Genomic DNA, 17,960 nt, shown 5'->3' with positions numbered 1-17,960 from the left:
CCCTAAAACCTAAAGTATAATAATAATTTAAAAAAAAAGCAATTTTAGATCAAAATTTCTGCATGAACTGTATTAAACCTATACTTGTTCCCACAAAAAAAAAAAAAAAAAAGATCAGCTTCCTGAAGAGTATACTTTGAGTAATAGTCTTGTTTCTTGTTTTTATTTTAAAGACTTGCTGGTCTTAGGTATTCTCTTTCAGATTCTGGGCTTCTAAGCTCATATCATTAGTTTTCCATGTCTCTATTAATTTATAGGACCTATCCATGCTCACGCTGGCAAATCTTTAGTTCAGTAAATCATCCGTTCAGCAAATTTTCAAGTACCTGTCATGTGGGAGGAAGGTATACAGAATTGTAAATGGCATGCTCCAAACTTATATTCTTGATTACTTTCTTCCTCTCCTGTATTTCACATCCTGGCAGTCATCTCTCACTCTTAATTACTTTGAACCAACAACTTTTATTAATTCTCTTTTTTTAAAATAACTTTTACTTAGACATACCAAAGCTCTGAACACCTGCAGTATTGCAGAGGCCTCTAATGAGTTTCTCTGCCTCCAATTGCGTTGGCTACCAGTCTATCTGGAGTACAGAAACCATGACAGAGAAAGTATACGTTGTTACTTTCCTAATCCTCGGAACCATAAAAAAAGGTATAACATTAAAAGAACAGAAAAGGAAACTTCATTTATACTGAAATTAGGGAATGTTCACAGTCCTGTATCAAGGAATTTTTCAAATAATATCTGCAAGATAAAGTGAAATTTGGACCAAATTATAAAGGGTGTTAATTTGACATGTCTGTTCTTATCAAAGCATGGGACAGAGTACTAGAATTAGTAAGGAAGTTCAGACCTACCGGTAGTAGACCACAGGAGAAATTTCTGGTGTTTAACTTGGAGCTTATCCCTTTCCCTTGCAATAGTAGGAAAGGCAGGGTGGTTATAGTTGTTAAAATCACATATTTCACGTCAGATCTGGCCTTGTATCTTTGCTTTGATACTTGCTTGCATGTGGTCCTGGGAAAATGACCTAACTTCTTTAAAGTTCAGTTTTATCTGTGATATTTGGTTAGTAGTGTTTACCTCACCGAGTTGCTAGTATCATTGTTAGTTTGGTAGTTAGCACATAGGAAATGTTCAGTAGATGTTAGCTACTATTACTCCTTTGGAGGCTAACATAAGAATGAAGACCAGTGTTTTTTGTATTATTTGGTGCATGTACTCATAAACCTATGATTTCTAAGATTCTTTTTTATTTCTCCTTTCTTACCTACAGAAGCCCAAAAGTCAGGTGGCTCTTTATTAATTTTAAAGCACAATTTTTGTAGTCTTCTAAGTCGATGCTTTTGAGTTCGTGAGTTCATGTTATGTTAGGAGTTGTGAAATTAGATACTTATATTAAACATGATTTAGTCTTGATGCTTTTTTTTCGGTCATGACATTAAAGTCATAATTGGCAAACTATCTTTCCTCGAATTTAAACTTAAAAATTTTTTAAATTATGCAATTATATGTACATAATGATAAAAATGCTAAATCTTAAAACATGATTGTGGAAGTATATGACATTGTAATGAAATTCAAACAGTACAAAGCAGGATGAAAAGGTGAAGTCTCACTTATATTCCTTATCCCACTGTCTAGTTTTTATTTGTTCTGGCGCTTATTTCTATATCTCAGAATAATGAGCACTAAAATATATTTTTAACTTGTGACCTGTCACTTATTAACAGTTAATTTATCTCTATAAAATTATGAAATTTATTGTTTACTTCTTGCACTACACCATACTCTGCTAGTCATATATACTTAATTTGAGTTCTTCTGTTGGTAAACTTTGCATCATATACTTTACATAATATACTTGAACCTTTAATCTTGATCTATCATTTATACTTGTCAAGGTTTGTAGCATTTACATTTATGTTTGCTAACGATAATGTAGTCTGAGTTTTGCCTGTAGCAGAGTTTGTAAACTGAGGCCTCTTATGGCAAGTCCAGCCCATAGAGGTATTTTATTTGGCCCATATGGTATATATATATATATTTTTAAGTTTTTCATAGAGATAGGGTCTTGCTCTGTCTGCTAGGCTGGAGTGCAGTGACAAGATCGTAGCTCACTGTAACCTTTATCTTCTGGGCTTAAGAGATCTTCCCACTTCAGCCTACCAAGTAGCTATGACTACAGGCATGCACCACCACGCCCAGCTAATTTTTAAGTTTCTTTTTTGTAGAGGTGGGGGTCTCAGTATGTTATCCTGGCTGGCCTTAAATTCCTGGCCTCAAGTAATCAGTCCTCCCACCTCCACCCCTCAAAGGGCTGGAATTAAAGGCGTGAGCCACCACACCTGACTGTATGTTATTTTTTAATTAGTTGATAATGTTTAATAATTGGGAGATTTCACATAAACCCAGATTTTAGCTTCTCTTAAATCAGATGACTCCGTAACAGTTGGCATATACTCGCATAGGCAGCCAATTTACTAGACAAGAGTATCAACCTTCTCCTTAGATTGAACACACATCTTTAATTCACTGTAGTCTTTACCTGCCCAATTTTACTCATTTACATTTCCTGTCTAGCCCTTGTTGGTCTTTGAGTTTGTAATCCAAGATCTATTGGAAAATATTTAACTAGCATTTATATTATTATAAGTGTGTATGTAGTATGTTTGGACCTATCAGGAAGTAGATATAATTCTATATCATTAAATCTGTGCCACTTGAGAGAGAAGTATTACCACAAACAACAGAAAAACTGAGAAGTGGAAGGTAAGGGTGGCAGTGTATTATAATTGCTCTTTTTAAAAATGGAGTATGTTTTTACTTTCTAATTCAGATAATTGAGGTGATTTAAGCATATCATCATATGATTTTTTAAAAAGGTAAATTAGTTTTTTCGTGAAAATATATTCTTGGAGCCCTCTGACTTTCTGTTTTAATTTGGATTACTTGTTTCCTCCCTCCTTCCCTTTCTCCTTCATTCCCTTTCTTCTTTCCTTCCTTTTATTCAACAGAGACTTAACTAAGCTTTTACTAGGTACCTGGTGCTGTTCTGGGTGCTTCTGATACAGCAGTAAACAAGGCAGAAAAGAGTACCCTCATGGAGCATGCATTATAGTGGAGGAGATACGTAGTAAGTAAAATGCCTCGTAGAAATATAAAGCACGGTAAAGGATTGTATTAGAGTGGGAAAGAAAGACAAGGGGAAGTGAGATAGGGCAGAAGCCTAAGTGAAGTGAGGGAGCAAGGCTAGTATTTTTCTAGCCTCATATGAAGGCAAAACAAAGGCCTGCTACTTTTGTGAGTTGTACGGTAATTCTGCAGATGAATTTTTTTCAGTCACACACTTTGATTTTGATACCCTTTATTTGCTGGAGTACTACTTAAGGGGAGGTAAAAATATTAATATCAGCTTTGGCTTTTTCCTGTTTGTTTTATCTTAACAATGTCATCACATCCATCTTTCATCTTCCAGAAGTTCACGGTAGTTCTTAGTCCACTAATGCACTACTCTGTCATTTTTCAGCACTTTTATACCTTTTTACTGCCATTCCACATATTTATATGGAATATATATATGGATATCCATATATATATATGTATTTTCCTTTTAATTTGCGGAGGAGAGGACCAAGAACCCGTGTTGTTTGCCTTTTTCAACTGGAAACCCTACTTTAATATATATTTATTAGTTTTTTGCAAAGCAGGTTAATTTTTTTTCTCTTTGCTTTTAGCAGGTTAATATTTCTTAGTGTTTTATTTGGATATAATTTCAAATTTATAGAAAGGTTATAAGAACAATAAAAAGAACTCCCCTGTATCTTTCACCTAGATTTACTAGTTGTTAACACTGCCACATTTGTGCTCCCCCATATAGATAGGCATACCCCTGTTTTTGTTTTCTGAACCATTTGAGTTAGTTGCAGATATCGTGTTCCTTTCCTCCTAAGCGTTCTGTCATGTAACCACAGAATAATAATCAAATTCATGAAACAACATATAGAAATATTACCTAATATTTAGTCCATATTCAAATTTTACAAATTACCCAATAATATCCTTTATACTGTGTTTTTTTTTTTTTTTTTTTTTTTTCTGATTCGGTATCCAACCAGGATTGAGCATTGCATTTAGTTGTCATGTCTCTGTAGTCTCCTTTAATCTGAACTAGCTTCTGACTCAGCCTTTTGTCTTGAATGACTTTGATATTTTTGAAGAGTATGGGCCAGTTGTTTTACAGTGTGTCCCTCCTTTGGGTTTGTCCGTTGTTTGCTCATGATTCGTTATGTTTTTGGCAGAATGTAGGAGCAGTGATCTTGTGTCCTTCTCAGTGCATCGCATCAGGAGGTGCATAATATCAGTTTGTCTGATTATTGATGATTTTAACTTTACTTGGTTAAGGTGGTGTCTACCAGGTTTTTTCACCATTTCCCCCTTTGGAATTTATAAGTAATCTGTGGAAATACTTTGAGGCAATGTAAGCATCTTTTTCCTCTTCAAACTTTCACTCAATAGTTTTAGCACCCATTGATAATTTCTTGCCTGGATTAGGTATTACTATGATAGTTGCTAAATGATGACTTTCTAATTCTTACTCCTTCGTTTATTAGTTGACATTCCACTGTTAGAGCTTTTCCTTGTTATCAGTGTAGACTCACAGATTTATTTTTATTCAAAGAGTTTTAATGTTTACTGTGATTGTTCATTTTGATGCTCAAATTGCCCCAGATTTAGCCAGTGGGAGCCCCTTCAGGTGTCTCCTGTGTCCTTTTGATGCATCCTCATCATTTTTTAGCATTTCCTGCTTTCTGGCATAAGGCTATGTTCCATGTTCATCTTGGCCATCGGCCATTTCTCCAAGGAGCACTGGATCCTTTTAGTGGAGATTGATGTTTAGAAACCAAGATCTGGACAGCAATTCAGATTGATTCTTGAGTGCTTGCTTTGCTGTTTGGTTTGTCAGGTATGTTCACCACATTTATTTTTAGCCTTTTATAGTGGATGGAGAGAGCCCCAAAGCTCATAGTACATGGATTCCATTGCCTTTAGTGGCTCACTGTTGAGAAGGCCTTTCTCCTCTGCTTTCTGTGTTCTTGTATTTCAAAACAGGGATTGACAGACACTGGTCATTAGGAAAGCAGTTCACTGTGTTTGTACGTTGTGTATGTATATGTAAAGTTGAATATTGACTCCAGGAATCCATATTTCTGGAGAAGCGTATGGTTTTTCAGTTTTCTCAGAAGCATATCAAACTGACATCTACTTTTATATATTTATGTTTTTCACTAACAAATATCTCCATAATAATACTCCTTTTATTAGATTTGGCATTATATTTCATATCAAACTTTATTTCAGGTAGAATTTTAAACCTAAAAATCTTTGGTGTATCTATTAGATGAAAGCAAAATATAGTTTGTTAGTAAAATAAATTGGAAAAATTATCTTGAAATTCTTGCCAAGAATTTAGTTGGGCCCAAATTTTTATATATATGCACACACACGTATCTATAAACTTGGGAGAATTTGGTTAAGAAATACAGACATGTGAGGTCTACCTAGGCAAGGTGAAGAGATGAGAAGAGATAGGATATATGCTGAGAAAACAGTTAAAGTTAGAGTGTTCATGTAGGGAAGGAGACAAAAATAAAAGGAAAGTTTGGGGCCTGGTGGCAGAAACTTCAAATGACCAGCTAAAAAGTTCAGGCAAGAATTTCAAGATAATTTTCTAGCAAGCAGGGCCTTTGAAAAGTAGGCAATTAATTATAAAACAAATATGGATAAAATGATGTCCTTTAATTATTCTGGGAAAGGGGACCCAGCATTGCCCAGTTCTGGAGACTGGTCTGTTTCTCTCAAGCAACGAATAATTTGAATCACGAATTCCCGCTTTCAAGGCAATGTCTTGCAATTACATACGGCAATTCAGAGTGCTTGGAAAGTGTTCTGTTTTCTCAGATCTAGCCATTTAATATTTACTGCTTGCTTACAACTATACTCAACCTTATTTTAGGAAGTTGTACCCAATAAAAGGGTTTATTTAGTTTTCTGTCCAGGCAATGAAGCATATATGTGTTTTTACTTTGGGGGAAGTAAAGCAAATGAACTGGCATTTCTTGAGGGCCAGGTATACCAGGCAGTATGTAAGTAGCTTTATATATGCATCTCATTCAATCTTCACTACACCCTTACAAAAAAAGTAGTGACCATTTTCTTTTATAGACAAGGAAATCAAGGCTTTAAGGATCGAGTCTCAGGCATATAGCTTATAATTGTCAAAGAGGATATCCAAACATGGGTCTGTCTGACAATTGCCAGTCATTCACAGTGTTACTCTTTGAAGCGCTCAAGTTTATAGTAAATGAATTGCTGTGCTGTTCATATACAAAAGCTTAAGGTTAGCAGATAATAAAAGATGATGTGGATGGAGAGAGGAGTTACAAGTGATACTTGCTAGCATGCAAAAATAACAGAAAATGGGCCAAGCGGAGGATTCCTTATAGCCAGGCAGAAATGTCTGTTAGAATATGTAGGAAAGGATCACATCATCATAGAACTTGAGTGAATATGAGCCTAAGGGAAGATTCGTAGCAGTGATTTTATCAGAAGTGAGTCATCTGACAGTTCTAATCAGAATCACCCCCTTTATTATATAGCTGAGGTCATCCCTGTGCTTTCTCTGATGTTCCTGTTTCAAGAAGTTGATTCCAGACAAGTGAAACATACCTGAAGATTCTGGTTTGGACATTATAAATGGTCTGACAAGAAAGTGAGCTTCAGATTTTAGAACTCAGTGATGGTGGTAATGTTAGAAATATTTAACAATCTGTGTTCTTTTATAACAGCACTTTGCAAACTTCCATTATACTAACCCTAAAGGGGAGGAAATTGAAAATGCCCTCAGGAGTCTTGAGACATCATTTGAAGTGATAGGGGAGTAATATTTTTTTTTAAGTCTCTTGCTTTATATTTAGGGAAAGCTTTTGTTCATTTCCATATCTATTTGTTTTAATGAAAGTTAAATTATTTTACTGGTTGTCTCCCTACCCTCACCCTAAATTTTCAAGTACTATTGACAGCCTAGAAAGAGGGTGCTTGTTTTACTGTGACTTAGTAGGCTCCTACCCTTTGGCCTGGAACACGTAACCCAGTGTGAGAAGTACCATCTTCCAGGGTTTGTGCTGCCACACAAGCATCTGCTGAGGCTTTATAGATAACACAGGGGGCGACCACATTCTTGTTGACTTTACCACACTTTGTGACTCCCTCACTTTTCATGTTCCTTCTCCCGCTCAGGTTCGGATTTGCTGTTTATCAAACTCCCATGGTTTCTTTCTTTCACTTGATCGGCATGACTTTTTAAGGGCTTGGTCTCTTGATCTGTCCCTCTAGTTTTATTTTTGGAGTTTCTTTTTTTGTCTTACCAGGGGAATGTAACCAAATATATCTGTCTAATTCCAGCAGGTACATATTTTTTCCTCTTGATGCTGCTTAATATTTTATTGGAGGTACATTTACAGTATGTATGACCTTACAAATGGCAGGCTTATTGTGGGTATTGTTTGTTTTGGGTCTCTCCTGGGTCTGGGTGGCACAGGTGGTGGTGGCAAATTGTCATTTCTGTCTCTTGGATGGAAGGAAACAAGCTTAGGCCAGCATATAAGAAAACTAGCTTCAGGTTGCGAATGAGTGCCAGCTTATGTACTGTATTTTCTAGTTAACTCCCAGTTGACTTCCAATTTTTGCTACAGTCTTGCGTAGAGTTCAGTGCTTCTTGGAAATTTAACAGCAGCAAGGGTTTCCTTTGCAAAATATTTTTATACCTAAATCTTTACATGAAAAGGGTTGTTTGCTGACTCACTGATTAATTAGACTTGGTTTGTGTTAAGCCTTTGAGTCCTTTGTTATAGACATTATTTGTGCCCAAGTTGCTTTCTCCTCCTGAAACCCCATTGCTGACCTGTAACTAGTCTAATCTTGCTTGATTATACGTTTCTCCCGCCCCCATCCCTCTGTAAAACCATCTTTTGTACCAGATGCCGTTGTATCTTTTGAATGATGTCCACTACAAAACAGCTTTTTACATAGATCTTGGAGATTTTGAAAAATTTTTAACTAACATGTCATTGTATCTTCATAACAATGCTACGAGAGAGGCATTTATAAAATAAAAAATAGCAATCCACCCATGGGGATGGCTGTTACGTATTTTATAAATGAAGAAACAAGAAATGGGTGGACACGACTTGCAGCTTAGTGGCAAAGCCAGGTTTGAAGGTCTCTGGGCTTCCAGTCCACCGAACCTCTAGTAGTGTTTAGAAACATTTCTGGAAGTCTCCCAATTTTTCCAAAAGTAGAAAAAATTTATTATGTAGATTGAGTTGTCTTTAAAGAGACAGCTCTAAAATATTTTACGATTGATTGTTTTAAAAAATTGTCTTAAATTCAAGGAAGAAACAGTGGGTTTTTCTGAATATCCAACTAGGACCTGTCCCTATATTAGACAGATTAAAGATGTTTGCTTCCTAAGAACAAAGCAGACTGAATGAGAAAAGAGATTAGTGAGTAGCTAAGTTTTTATTTTTCTCCTTAGTTCTAGGGATAGTATTTTACCCCCTTGAAATAGTGTGAGAAGGTCATGGGTAGAAGGATCACACCTGTGATTCCTGATAGGAATTTCTGTTTCCATGAGGTTTCTCAAAAGTAGAATGGAGGTCGTCTAGCAATTCTAAGAGTTTTTAAACACCTGTAGAAATGGTACATTTGCATAAAGTAAAGCTGTAGAACTTAAAATGTCCAACGTCTTTGCTTTTGGCTGGAATTTTACGAGCCTGATTAGCTCTGCATGGCAGCAATGGGCATGTTAATTATATTTGAAAATTGCCGTTTGTTTGTAGACAAGGAGTCCATGAGGAGAGAAAATCAAGTGAATGTTCTTGGACTGTACTGCAGTGATGGGGAACGTCCACAAGGTGGCACAAAGACTTTGTTTAACTGTTGGATTCCTAGCTAGCACCTGGAATACTTGAAGCCCCTTTCACCTTCTTCCTCTTTGCAAACTATGGCTCAGCTGCATCTGTGCCCTCAGTTCTGGTCCCCAGCTTCCCCTGAATCCCCTTCGTGCTGTTATTTGGGCTTTGTATTGGTACCTAATCACATTCTACCTGTAGTGAAAGCTGTAGGTCTTGGTTCCCACTCTAGGTGGTAAGTTTCTTGAGTGGAGGCACCAGCTGCATATACTTTAAAGCATATTCTTTTCTGTATTTCCAGCAATGCCAGGCACAGGACCTCTGAGCTGCATTGTTGAATTAACATCTTTTGGTGATTTGTGAGTTAATTGTGGACTTCCATAGGGTTCTCCCTCAGTATATTTTTTGCTTTGAAGAGTATGTTTATCTTCCCAGCTGCATAAATGAATTTTTGGGGTGAAATGGGGATTTTATGTTTGTAGCACATAGTTTCATAGACTTTACACCACACCCTGACCAACCACTTTCAGTAACTTCGAAGACAGTTGGTTTTGGAAATCATTCCCGTGCATGGGTCTTCCCTGAAGCTCTACAATTGGTCTTGGCAGTGGGACCTTCATGTGTGACAGACAGCAGATGGCCATGGAGTTCCCAGGCTGTGTGCCATGTAGGTAGGAGCTTGAAAAAAGGAGAAAAGAAACCTCCTTTGTAGCTGTCGTGTCTCTGCCTTATTTGGGCTCACAAGAACGAATCTTGCTGCAGGCAGAGCTGTCTGATCAGGAAAGAAAACTGACTCTTACCAGGGAAGGGCCCGGGAGGGGCAGTAATACCAATGAGCATATTTTAGTTGGATTATGTCAGTTATTGGGGACTATTAAGTAAATAGATGTTGAGTATTTTCTTTTTCAAAAAAGCCTTTTTGTTTTGTTTTGTTTGAGATGGAGTTTCGCTCTTGTTGCCCAGGCTGGAGTGCAGTGTCACAATCTCGGCTAACTGCAACCTCCACCTCCCAGGTTCAAGCGATTCTCTTGCCTCAGCCTCCCGAGTAGCAGGGATTACATGCGCCACCACGCCCAGCTAATTTTGTATTTTTAGTAGAGATGGGGTTTCTCCATGTTGGTCAGGCTGGTCTCAAACTCCCAACCTCAGGGGATTGGCCTGCCTTGGCCTCCCAAAGTGCTGGGATTACAGGCATGAGCCACTGCACCTGGCCCAGATGCCAATTGGAAGGAAATTTGAAAAGGTTTAGTAATAATGTTATTTCATTAATTTCAGCCAAACCACACAACTAATTTATGTTTTCTAGGCCTGACCCTGGCTCTGGCTTCTTCATTGTTTGGATACCTTTCCAAAATGTTTGATATGACAACATATTTAGAAGTTCTTTGATCACAAGCCCAAGGATGTGCAAAACTCAGAGCAAACAGCATTTACATTTATGTAATTTAACTTTAAAAATTAGCCCTAATTGAAGTGATCCTGGAGATGGTAATGTTGACTTGACACCTGGCTGCTTCTCTAAGGGCTATCTGTTTAGTTCCCTAGTGAATTTCATAAACTAAGGCCATGTTTTCATTTCTAGAGCTGGGAGTACCCAAGCCTGCAGTTTTGACCTTTGAATGTTTGGAGCACCAGAAGTTCTGATTATGAGATAAAGAGAAAATGACAGCTTTTCTTGTCTATTAAAAAACCAGGACTCACTCATGGCATTCCTTTGTCCTTTGTCCTACAAACAGAACAGAGACTGTGACCCCTGATCTTTGGGTTGGCATTATTTTATTTTTATTTTTTGAGATGGAGTCTTGCTCCGTCGGCCAGGCTGGAGTGCAGTGGTGCAATCTCGGCTCACTGCACCCTCTGCCTCCTGGGTTCAAGTGATTCTCCTGCTTCAGCCTCCCAAGTAGCTGGGATTACAGGCACCTGCCACCACACCCAGCTAATTTTTGTATTTTTTTTTAGTAGAGATGGGGTTTCACCATGTTGGCCAGGCTGGTCTTGAACTTCTGACCTCAAGTGATCCGCCCGCCTTGGCGTCCCAAAGTGCTGGGATTACAGGTATGAGCCACTGTGCCTCACCTGGGGTTATATTATTTTAAAGAATGTGATCAGAATTGACCTGTTAGATACTCATCTTGTATGTGAATCTCTTGAGTCAGTTTATTATTTTTGGCAGTTGAATTTAAATTTATTAGAACAGAGTGGGATGGCTTATAAGTACATTTCAGCAATGCATTAAATAAGTTTTTTTCAGAAAAAATTTGCGAACTGTTAGCACAAATTGGCATCACTAATATGGCTGCTTTGTTTTTAGGTGATTGGCAAGGACAACGTGGCAGTCCCCTCACACCTTTATAAGGTAATCCTGGCCCGCAGAAGCTCAGTATCTACCGAACCACTGGCGCTAGGGGCCTTTGTGGTACCCAATGAAGCCATCGGCTTCCAGCCCCAGTTAACTGAATTCCAAGTGAGCCTCCAGGACCTAGAGAAGTTGTCAGGACTGGTGTTTTTTCCTCATTTGGATAGAACTAGTGATATCCGGAATATCTGCTCTGTGGACACCTGTAAGCTCCTGAATTTCCAGGAGTTCACCTTGTACTTGAGTACAAGAAAGATTGAAGGAGCCCGATCAGTGCTCAGACTGGAAAAGATCATGGAAAACTTGAAGAATGCAGAGATTGAACCAGATGATTACTTTATGAGTCGCTATGAGAAGAAGCTAGAAGAACTCAAAGCTAAAGAGCACTCAGGAACCCAGACAAGAAAGCCATCCTAGTTTTTATCTCAAGATGTGTCATACCATCTGTAATGAAGCAGGCATGCCCTCTTTAGGCTAACATATTTTAGTGGCTTTGCTTTTTGCTTTTTAAAAAATTTTTCTCTTTAAGAGATGTGGTCTCGCTGTGTCATCCAGGCTGGAGTGCAGTGGTGGAATCATAGCTCACTATAGCCTCAAACTTCTGGGCTTAAGCAATCCTCCTGCCTCTGCCCCCTGAGCAACTGGGACTACAGGCACACACCATCGCCCTCAGCTACTAGTGGCTTTGCTTTAAAGAAACAATGGAATCCTAAATTTATGACTAAAAATTCCCCCAAAAGATGAAAGATCTACAGTGTTTTTGTCAGTATTATATTTGACTCAGGAACTAATTATTAAGGGAGCTTTGACACCTGCAGATGGAGGGCTGATCTTGTGTCAAGTTAACAGGAAGACTGCCCACAGATGACACTGCATTTGTATCCCTCTGGATGTAGAGTATTGGGAAGACATTTGTTTAGTTTCATGCTTCCAAACCATGCATTGTCTTTGATGTATCTGCCCAGCCTTCTCAGAACTCAGTGTTGTACATTTTTCCCCCTAGGACCTGAATTGGTCTTGGAGGCAGCTTTTAGAAATCTTCTATGTAGTTCCTGTCCACATGCACTGTATATTTGTTTCCTCTTTCTCCTCTCATGAATCTGCTCTTTTCTCTAGTTCTGTCTACGTAGAAGCACTCAGCAACTAGTTTCTGCTCATTAAATGTGTTCTATATACTAGGCTCAGTGCTTTACATGTGTTGTCTCACAATGACTCTCTGAGGTAAATATACTATCCCCATTTTACCTGTGAGAAAATTGAGGCTTAGAGAGCTTAGTGTCTTACCTGAGTTTCACTTTTCCAAAGTAGTCATCCACAAAGTATGAGGCAGACAGATCTAAGAGAAGAAAGACAGCTGAGGTAGATTCGTCTTTTCTGACATGGATGGTGGCTTTTTACTCAGAAATATATACCTATTTCCATGGGTATTTGTGGGCCCGAGGCGTGCTTGGCAAGAAGACCTTGGTTTCTCGTCTGCTATGCAAGCCAAAGGGACTTTAATGTTCTTTGAATTGAACCCTCCTTAGCTCTGTGGAAAGAGACAGTCAGGAGTATTTGGGAATTAGACGGCAATACTTTGTGGGGTTTATTAGAGCCCATGCTTGCCTCCAGAGATACAGTTCTTTTAGTGACCAGATACTGCCAAATTGATGTGTTCTTGCTTTCCAGGTGAGCTTTTTGTTCTTAAGATTAAGAAACCTATGACGGGTCTACGGCCAGGCATGGTGGCTTAGGCCTATAATCTCAGCACTTTGGGAAATCGAGGTGGATGGATCGCTTGAGCCCAGGAGTTTGAGACCAGCCTGGGCAACATAATGAAACCCTGTCTTTACAAAAAAATACAAAAATTAGCTGGGCATGGTGGTGCACACCTGTAGTCCCAGCTACTCGGGAGGCTGAGATAGGAGGATCGCTTGAGCCTGGCAGGTCGAGGCTGCGATGGGACATGGTCATGCCACTGGACTCCAGCCTGGGCCACAGAGGGAGACCCTGTCTCAAAAAAAAAAAAAAAAGAAAGAAAAAAAAGAAAAAGATCTGCCCACAAAATCACTAGCTTATTATTTGCTTCCTCTGTGCCTGCTTGTCTACCTAGCATAGTGGGCCAAAGGTCCAAAGGCATTTAGCATTCCTGGGGGAAATTGTGGCTGTTTTTCTGAGCCAGATCTCTTGATTTGGGTTTACACGGAGTCCTTTCATGGGCTATCCTGCGTATTGTCAGTAAAACGTCTTGGGGCATAAGAACTTGTCTGAATCTGTCATACATACCACTGCTGTCTTTTCCGAGTGGCATTACAAGAAAGATTTTTGTGGTGTGTTTGTTCTAAGAGAAATGCCAAGGCTTTAAGATAAAGATAAGATGATAGTGATTGACATTGTTCTGCTCTTTTATTTGGGTAAAAAAGAAAAGTTGAGGGGTCAGAACACAGTAGCCTGATTAGTACCATTCTGTTTTATCACACTGTTCCCCATTAGCTTGTGCCAGTTCTCCTCTTCTCGGGGATGTAGAGCCAAAATGTCACTGTGACCAAACAATCTGTTATTTTTTCTCCCCAATGGAGAGGTGATGGTGTGGCCTGGGTGTTTCTCCAGGAGTGTGAGTGGGCAGCTCTGTGGGATAAGTCCTAGGTACCTACTGCCCATCTCTAGAGGCGGGCCCCCAACTCCCTTCCCCTGTTGCTCTGTTCTGCCGACCTGCATTGCCAGCAGCCTTGGAGTTACTTCTTATGCTCTTCTTGCTCATTCCTCTCCACCTAGATGGTAGAATCTCTTATTTTTAGATCAATAAAGTTTTTTTTTTTTTTCACTGGGGCATTTCTGAGTTTATTTGGGGCACACCCGGGTGAGGGCCTGCCCCTAGAAGAAGGTGTTCAGCCTCTTGGTGAAGTGTGGCTTGTGCTGATAGTGCAGGACCCAGTGGGGCAGCAGGAACTTGATCTTGGAGTCGTGGAACTGCTTGACGGCTGGCCGGCGGCACTTGCTGGCTGTGGTCTCCTCCACCTTCATGATCTGGATGGAGTGGGCCTGGGCGCAGTGCCAGGCACCCATGTCTTGGTAGCACTGGGTGACAGCACCCGCGGTGGTCAGGTCCCCGTATTCCTGGCACATGTTGTGGGTGCTGCTCTGGGTGTCACAGTGCAGCCAGTTGCCAAAGTTCTTCACCCGCAGGGGGCACTTCTCAAACACCTGCCCACAGTAACAATCTCTCCTGAAGACTTCTTCATCTTCTTTAACTGAGATACCAAGTACCAGAAGCAGGACTTGGCGACGACATGATTAGGTGCAAAGATTCGCATGTGGTAGAGGGGTAATGTATGGCATTTGGGGGTGGGCAGGCAGTGACCCACCACCTTGTACTCTCATAGTGTGCCTGAGGCCTTCATGGCGTCCTGTCCGCCCTCACCGCCACCTGCAAAAGGACAGATCAATAAAAGTTTCTTAGGTTTTTATTTCTTTTGAAAGATGCTGCCTGGTCATTGTGGAAAATGGAGGTAAGAGCTTGTAATACAAAGTTGCAGTCTGCCAGTCCTCATTTTTATTTATATTTATTTATTTATATGATTTGCGCATCAGACAACCTTTGAAAAAGTTTGTTAGTGTGTAACAGTGGTATTTGAATTGTCTCAACACTTTCATCAAGAGTTCCCCCAAACAAACTTGAAATGTAAATAATTGGTTAGAGGTTAGAATTTTTCTCCTGTCATACCGCTTCAGCCCTCAATGTGGCTGTTGATCATCCTGGACTCAGATGCAGCATAGGCTGAGCCTGAGATTCTGCCCTTCTGTTCTCTTTACCCTCAGACAGTCCCTGGTCTGAGGGAAAGGCAGCCGTGGAGGAAGTGCCAGTCTGGACAGGCTCTTCTGCTGGAAACCCACATCCCAAGTTTCTCTCTACCTTCGATGATATCTTTATTGTGAAATTCCAAACTCTGGTCCCTGAATTGAGGCTGTTGCACCAATATTGTTGTGTGTAGCAATACAACAAATTGCAAAGGTTAGGAGAATGGATGTCAGCCCTTAATTAAATACCTGCAAATATTTCTGCCCCTTGCACCTTGACCTTCAAGCAATGGAAAACTTGTCTTTCCTTCAGATTTTGATTAGAATTCTAGGCTCAGTTCTATACTTGGAATGACTCTGAATGTTACCATGTCACCTACCTGTGTCCCCTGGCCTCATCCTTGTGAGTACATAAGTGTCATTGATACCACCTCTGAATCGCAAACTTCCCATTAGCAGCCCATCCCTGAACCTAACCCGGCACCCAGGGTGCTGTTTGTTCCCTGCCCACCCCTTCATACCTTCACCCCGTGTGTCCTTCCCCATCCTGGCACACTTCCAAGTGCCTCCTGTATCCTCACTATAGTTCATTCTGATGGATTTGGTCAGGGCTGGGCTCACATCAGGTGTGAAACTCCTGCTCCTGCCTGTCTCCATGCCTAGCCTCCATCTGGGATGCTTTCTTGGATGTCATCCTTCTTGGAGATTGTCTATCGGGGATCCAGTGTTCCTTTTTCCAGTCTAGCCCCACCTTCAGGGAGCAAACCTCAGGTCATTAGGGCCAAGCAAGATGGACTGCATTGACACAGGCCCCATGCAATTCAGGACAGTGGGGGTGCCAATGGGCTTTCCTACTCCTGAACATGCCAATTGTGGTCAAGGGGTGGACTGCCCCTGAGTGTGCCAAGTACCTCTAGGGGTCACTGTGGCCTAGTGTCACTGCAAGACTTAGTTTCAGCTGTGGCACCACCCCAGTATGGAACTTGCAGCTCTGTAAGCCACAAAGAACTCAGCCTCAGACATCAGGCACCAGGCACTCAGGCTGGATGGAATTGCAGAGGTTATCTTGTCCAGTGGGTGTCATGTTTGGCTCACCTCAGAATAGCCTAACAGCTTAATAATGTTCCCCTAAACTTTGTTTTGAGAAATTTCAAGCCTACAGAAAAGTTGAAAGAAGAGTGCAATGATTGCCCTTCCTCCCAAATTTTGTCTTGTTTGCTTTCTCTTTTTTCCAAATTATTAAAAGCGATTTGCTGGGTTTTTTTAAAAAAGTAAATTATAGGCATGACACTTCACCTTTTTAATACTTCAGCTTATATTACCTAAGAATAAGAACATTCCCCTATAATTTTAAAATATCACATCTAAGAAAATTACCAGAATTTGATATCATCTAATAAACAATTCCTATTAAAATTGGCCCAGGTGTTCCAAAATGTTGTTTATGCATTTTTTTCCCTAAATATAGGTTTCATTCAAAGTTCATGTTGTTATAACTAGTCTCAATCTAGAATAATCTGCCTCAAAAAATAGATTCTCTAACTCTTCTTGAGGTTTTGATTCTGTAGATTTGATGTGAGGTTGGAATCAGTATTCTCTTTTTTTGAGAGTCTTGCTCTGTCACCCAGGCTGGAGTGCAGTGGCGCGATCTCAGCATACTGCCACCTGTGCCACCTGGGCTCAAGCGATTCTCATGTCTCAGCCTCCTGAGTAGCTGGGACTACAGGCGTGTGCCACCACACCTGGCTAATTTATATATTTTTAGTAGAGACGGAGTTTCACCATGTTGGCTAGGCTGGTCTTGAACTGGCCTCAAGTGATCCGCCCACCTTGGCCTCCCAAAGTGCTGGGATTACAGGTGTGAGCCACCATGCCGGCCTGGAATTTGTATTTTCTAAACAAATAACACTGGTGATTCTGCTGATAAACCAGGGTTTCAAGCCAGACTGGCCCTCTACTATACCTCCACCCTCTCCCAATACATACAGCCACTAGACAGGACTCCTTTGTCAGATAAGTGGTCTTTGAGCTTCTGAATATCTCTAAGGGAGTATGTTCTCCTATCCCTTTGGGCCCCCAGCTATGCAATTTTCTTTATAGTATATCTTCATAAGATGAAGTTGAAACCTTCCCTTGTAATTCCTACCCATCAATGACAGGCCCAAACTGCCATTCCAGGCCACACAGAACTGGCTGGCACCTCCTTTCACCTGATAGTCCTTTTGAGATATGCAGCTTATAAAGACATGTGGCATCTCATGTCATGCTCAGGTGCTCATGAATTTCAGGCCCTTCACCATCATGATTTTATATGCCTTCATGATGTGGCAGCCACATCTGAGCAAAGCATTCAGGACGCAGTGATAGCAGTGCTGAACTGAGTCCAGGGGATTGACCGCTCTTCTCAGGGAAGCTCCACTTTTCACACTATATACCATTGCTTCCTGTGGGACTCGGTCCAACTAACTGCCTCAGGTCTTTTTCACATGATCGATCTGCTGTCAAATCACTTTCCCATTATGCACTTACACAGCCAATTTTTGGAGCACAAATGTGAGATTTTATGTATGTCCAACTGTTAGGATTTCATCTTGTTACAGTTTCTACCCATCTTCAAGTGGGTTCACTTTCTTGATGATCCTGATTTGGCCATCTGACATGTTAGCTATGCATCCGAGCTTTGAGATAGCAGATTGAATAAACAAGCCTTCAATGTGTTTGTTAAAAACATTGAACAAGACAGAGCCATGGAAGATCCCTGTGGTAGAAAACTCACTTTACATGGCAACTCACTTCACATACCCAGCAAGTTTCGTGTGATAATGTGCTCTGATATTTTCTATTAAGTTCA

The 17,960-nt window shown here is 40.3% G+C and overlaps 1 protein-coding gene and 1 pseudogene across 3 annotated transcripts in view; one reads left to right on the top strand and one right to left on the bottom strand.

Annotated features, from left to right (window-relative positions):
- EXOG (exo/endonuclease G) overlaps positions 1-13,180 on the top strand; it is a 28,845-nt gene extending 15,665 nt beyond the window's left edge. For all 3 annotated transcript variants that reach the window (XM_054482443.2, XM_054482442.2, XM_063662019.1), the window contains one exon: positions 11,288-13,180. In XM_054482443.2, coding sequence (XP_054338418.1) covers positions 11,288-11,749 — 462 coding nt within the window. In that variant the 3' untranslated portion in view covers positions 11,750-13,180. The remainder of the gene's footprint in view (positions 1-11,287) is intronic.
- A 1,005-nt stretch (positions 13,181-14,185) lies between these two features.
- LOC129033633 (large ribosomal subunit protein eL20-like) lies at positions 14,186-14,712 on the bottom strand (annotated as a pseudogene).
- Between the last annotated feature and the right edge of the window lie 3,248 nt (positions 14,713-17,960).

Source organism: Pongo pygmaeus, chromosome 2 (genome assembly GCF_028885625.2).
Source record: "Pongo pygmaeus isolate AG05252 chromosome 2, NHGRI_mPonPyg2-v2.0_pri, whole genome shotgun sequence".
Classification (NCBI taxonomy): domain Eukaryota; kingdom Metazoa; phylum Chordata; class Mammalia; order Primates; family Hominidae; genus Pongo; species Pongo pygmaeus.
Note: the sequence above shows the minus strand (reverse complement) of the source record. Positions and strands in the feature narration are given on the sequence as shown.